Source organism: Theropithecus gelada, unplaced genomic scaffold (genome assembly GCF_003255815.1).
Source record: "Theropithecus gelada isolate Dixy unplaced genomic scaffold, Tgel_1.0 HiC_scaffold_2614, whole genome shotgun sequence".
NCBI classification, from domain to species: domain Eukaryota; kingdom Metazoa; phylum Chordata; class Mammalia; order Primates; family Cercopithecidae; genus Theropithecus; species Theropithecus gelada.
In genome coordinates this window covers 414-5,447 of record NW_020259084.1, presented here as the reverse complement: position 1 = coordinate 5,447, position 5,034 = coordinate 414, and the positions used below count along the sequence as shown (strand labels likewise).

The window sequence follows — 5,034 nt, the reverse complement described above, 5'->3', positions numbered from 1 at the left end:
GGAGGCTGAGGCAGGAGAATGGCGGGAACCCGGGAGGCGGAGCTTGCAGTGAGCTGAGATCCGGCCACTGCACTCCAGCCTGGGTGACAGAGCGAGACTCCGTCTCAAAAAAAAAAAAAAAAAAAAAAAAAAAAAAAAAAAAAAAAATGATTTTCAGGGTGCCCTCTGTTGGCCAGGAGCCAGCCCAGGGAAAAATATTCAATTATTTCCCTTCTGATTTAAAAAGATATTAAGGTCGGGCGCGGTGGCTCACGCCTGTAATCCCAGCACTTTGGGAGGCCGAGAGGGGCAGATCACGAGGTCAGGAGATCGAGACCATCCTGGCCAACACGGTGAAACCCCGTCTCTACTAAAAATACAAAAAAAATTAGCCGGGCATAGTGGCCGGTGCCTGTAGTCCCAGCTACTCAGGAGGCTGAGGCAGAAGAATGGCGTGAACCCGGGAGGCAGAGCTTGCAGTGAGCCGAGATCGCGCCACTGCACTCCAGCCTGGGCCACTGAGTGAGACTCTGTCTCAAAAAAAAAAAAAAAGGGTATTAAGACATTTTGTGGGTTCCTGAAGGCACCGTGGATCCTAGGCACATGTGCCTGATGATTCTGGCCTCAGACACGTCTCTGGGCAGCCCAGTTCCAGCCAGAACTGCAGTCAAAATCTCAGGGCTGGCTCTCATTGGCGAGCCTGGGTTACAAGCCCTTCTCTGAACCAATCACCATGGCCAGGGGGTGGGGCATGCGGCTGCCACTGGTCGGGCCAGGGTCCACCGGGTAGAGTGGGCGTGGCCCCCTGGCCGTCAGTGCAGGGCGGGTCGCAGAGGCGCTGAGCAGGTCTGGTTCTGGTTCGCAGAGACCGCTGTTAACGTGGGCTTCGCCTGCGAGCTGCTGTCAGAGAATATGCTCATTCTGGAGGAGAAGGAGATTACGTAAGAAGTGTGGGGTTGGGGGGGTGAGCAAGGGGAGTGGGGAGGTGAGGACAAGGGGCATCTGGCCCAGGTGCTTGTCTCATTGGACGGAGAGCCCGAGGCACAATGGGAAGCGGGAGATTGAGAGGGGAGAGAAGGGTAGGAGGAAGGAGTGGGGGAGTGGGCAGTGGAGGGAGCCTCAAGGGAAAGGGAAGGGGCAGGGGAGGGAGAGGGGGAGAGGCAGAGGAGGGGGAGGAGCAGAGGAGAGAGAGGGGAGGGGAGAGAGAGGGAAGGTGAGGGAGAGGGGTAGGGGCAGAGGTGGGGAAGTGGGCAGTGGAGGGTAGGGGGAGGGGCAGGGGAAAGGGGCGGGGAGGGGCAGGGGAAAGGGGCGGGGAGGGGCAGTGGATGGAGCGGGAGGGGAGAGTGAGGGAAGGGGAGAGGGAGGGGAGGGGGAGGCACAGGGGAAATGGGCAGGGGAGGGGAGGGGAGGGGCACTGGAGGGAGACGGGAGGGGAGAGGGAGGGAAGGGAAAGGGGAGGGTAGGAGGGAAGGGGAGGGGAGCGGGGAAGGGGAGAGGGGGAGGGGGAGGGGCAGCGGTGAGGGAGTGGGCAGTGGAGGGGTTGGGAGGGGCAGTGGAGCTCCCGGGGAAGTGGGGAGAAGCCCGCCCCTCCCCTGCCCCGCTGACCCCTGCGCCCGCCCCGACAGCCGCATCCTGGAGACCTACTGGGACAGCAATAACGACTTTCTAACCAAGAAGTCCCTGTCGCGGGTCAAGTTGGCCTTGGTCATTAACGGAGACTTCCTGGTCAGTGTCGCTCAGGGTGGACGGCGGGGTCCCGGCGCCAGGGAGGGGCCTGGAGGGGCGGCGGGCTCGGGGTGGGGGCCTCCAAGGGCCCCGGGGTGGGGGCTGCTGGCAAGGCCGAGGGCCGGGCAGGGTCCAGGCTGGACTGGAGGCCGCGGCGCCTGGCACAATCCCCTCCCCGCCGGCCAGGACAAGCTGCTGGTGTCCCTGCGGAAGGAGCCGCGCGCCCTGGTGCAGAACGTGAACATGGACGAGGCGTGGCAGGAGCCCGGCCAGTCCAGGAGGGATTTCCTCTACGCCAGGCGCCTGTCCCTGCTGTGCCGGAGGTTCGGGCTCCCGCTGGCCGCGCCGCCGGCCGAGGATTCGGCCGAGGATTCCGGAGCTCGCCGTCGGTCCGAGGTGCTGCAGGAGCGCGCCTTCGTGGACCTGGCGTCCAACTGCCAGGCGGTCATCTGCTGCCGCGTGACGCCCAAGCAGAAGGCCCTGATCGTGGCCCTGGTCAAGAAGTACCACCAGGTGGTGACCCTGGCCATCGGGGACGGCGCCAACGACGTCAACATGATTAAGAGTGGGTGGCGGCGGCAGGGCTGGGGGTGCCCGGGGCGAGTGGGGGCGGCTGATGGAGGTGGCGGTGGGACTGGGGGGACCTGAGGCCGGTGGGGGGGGGCTGATGGGGGACGGAACGATGGGGAGGTCTGGGGGCGTGCGAGGGGCTGACCCGCTGCCTGTGCCCCGCAGCCGCGGACGTGGGCGTGGGGCTGGCCGGCCAGGAGGGCATGCAGGCTGTTCAGAACAGCGACTTCGTGCTGGGCCAGTTCTGCTTCCTGCAGCGCCTCCTGCTGGTGCACGGCCGCTGGTCCTACGTGCGGATCTGCAAGTTCCTGCGCTACTTCTTCTATAAGACCATGGCCAGCATGATGGTGCAGGTCTGGTTCGCCTGCTACAATGGCTTCACTGCCCAGGTGCGGTGCGTCCCCCGGCCTGGCTGCCCCATCCATGACCAGGGCCTCTGGGGATGCCGCGCCCCTCCCAAAGCTGCTAGGAGCAGCACTGGGCACACTGAGAACCCCGGAATCCTCGGTGGGCAGGGCTTGCCTGAGGCCACATGGCAAGGCTGCATTAGTGGAGGCCTAGAGTCCAGGTGAAGGGAAGTGATGGTCCCTGTCTAGCTCTGTGCCCAACAACTTCCAGGATATTTGTTTTGTTTCGTTTGAGACAGAGTCTCTCTCTGTCACCCAGGCTGGAGTGCAATGGCACGATCTCGGCTCACTGCAGCCTCCACTCCTGGGTTCAGGTGATTCTCCTGCCTCCACCTCCCGAGTAGCTGGGATTACAGGCGTTGTACCATCAGGCCTGGCTAATTTTTGTATTTTTAGTAGAGACGGGGTTTCACCATGTTGGCCAGGCTGGTCTTGAACTCCTGACATCAGGTGACCTGCCCAACCCAGCCTCCCAAAGTATTGGGATTACAGGCGTGAGCCACTGTGCCAGGCACACTCAGAGCTTTCAAGCAAGGGCAGGCACTGCACATGGACCTCCCCTTCTGGGGACAGTTGAGGGAACAAGATCTTGAACCCCAGAGAAGATCCGATGTGGGAGCTGGCGCTCCACTCAAGACTCTGAGCAGTATCATGACAAGGACTAGAAGAGGCCCAGGGCAGTGTTGTTCCCTGCATGTAGGGAAGCTGTTGGGAATCAGGTGTCTTTGAGAAGGAATGAGCCCCCATCACTAATACCTGGGCATTTGAGAGAGAGTTTTACGGAAATCCCTTAGTAAGTAAATATTGGTTTCTGTTTTATTTTTATTATTATTTTTTTTTGAGACAGAGTCTCGCTCTGTTGCCCAGGCTGGAGTGCAGTGGCACAATCTTGGCTCGCTGCAACCTCCGCCTCCCTGGTTCAAGCGATCCTCCTGCCTCAGCCCCCCAGTGGCTGAGATTACAGGCGCCTGCCACCAAAACCAGCTAATTTTTGTATTTTTAGTAGAGACAGGGTTTTGCCATGTTGGCCAGTCTGGTCTTGAACTCCTGACGTTGTGATCTGCCCGCCTCAGCCTCCCAAAGTGTTGGGATTACAGGCATGAGCAATCACACCCAGCCTTTTTGTTTTTCTTTTTTAGGCAGAGTTTCACGCTTGTTGCCCAGGCTGGAGTGGAATGGTGTGATCTCGGCTCAGTGCAACCTCCATCTCCTGGGTTCAAGCAATTCTCCTGTCTCAGCCGCCCGAGTAGCTGGGATTACAGGAGCCCACCACCACACCAAGCTAATTTTTATATTTTTAGTAGAGATGGGGTTTCACCATGTTGGCCAGGCTGGTCTCAAACTCCTGGCCTCAAGTGATCTGCCCGCCTCAGCCTTCCAAAGTGCTGAGATTACAGGCATGAGCCACCGTGCCTGGCCTGTATCTTTTTTGAGGCCATCCAATTAAAACAAAAACTCAGAGGTGCCGTTATGAGGGAATTTGATCATGCCTTCCTCCCTCCCTTTATCTTCCCACCTTTATCAGTCCACACTTCACCCCACCCCAGTCCCAGCACCAACCTTGAGTGTAACTCGACTTTCTACCTCACCCAGAACCCTCCCTGGGTGCCTGCTTGGCAGGCTCCTTGGGTGTCTGGAGGCTGACTTGTTCTTCTTGCCTTTCTCCCCCGGCTCAGCCCCTGTATGAAGGATGGTTCCTGGCTCTTTTTAACCTCCTATACAGCACCCTGCCAGTTCTCTACATTGGGCTCTTTGAGCAGGTGAGCAGGGCAAGGCTGGGTCCTCCTTTCAGGTCTCTGTTCAGCCTCTCCTCCTCTCCTCTGCTCCTTGGGGAGAGGGGGGCTGGGAAACCTTCAGGCCATGGGGTGGGGCTCAGGGGGTGCAGTCCAGTACCTCTCCCTACCCACTGCCATTGACCTCCTCCCACTGGAGCCTACGCTCATCCTGGGGCCGTCCAGCTCCTCCTGTGTGTGGGAGCCCCCACCCTGTGCTGGAGCCCCTGGGCCTCTGTCTACCCATCCATGCAATGGGGAGAGGGGATCAGAGCATATGACTCTGCTAGGTTTATCATCCCCCAGCTCCAAGAGGCCCCAGCTATGCGATCTGGAGTTGGGAGGGTGGGTCACATGGAACGTTCCAGATGATGGAAGTGTCCCACAACTATGTAATCCAGCACAGAAGCCGGCAGCCACATGTGCCCAGTGAGGAACGCTTGTGCTGCGGCCGATGTGACCCAGGGACCGGATTTTACATCTCGTTTCATGTTTGCTAGAACCGTTTTTTTTTTTTTAGCTCGCAACAGGATCTCGCTCTGTTGCCCAGGCTGGAGTGCAGTGGCACAGTCTCAGCTCAC

At 59.6% G+C, this 5,034-nt stretch overlaps 1 protein-coding gene across 1 annotated transcript; it reads left to right on the top strand.

Annotated features, from left to right (window-relative positions):
• Nucleotides 1–844: 844 nt before the first annotated feature.
• LOC112617578 (phospholipid-transporting ATPase IK-like) lies at nt 845–2,663 on the top strand (the record flags this gene model as incomplete). The annotated part of the gene is made up of 4 exons (XM_025374313.1): nt 845–920; nt 1,605–1,704; nt 1,891–2,269; nt 2,440–2,663. Coding segments are annotated over 4 exons (779 nt in total), but the record flags the coding sequence as incomplete, so codon positions are not given.
• Nucleotides 2,664–5,034: the final 2,371 nt, after the last annotated feature.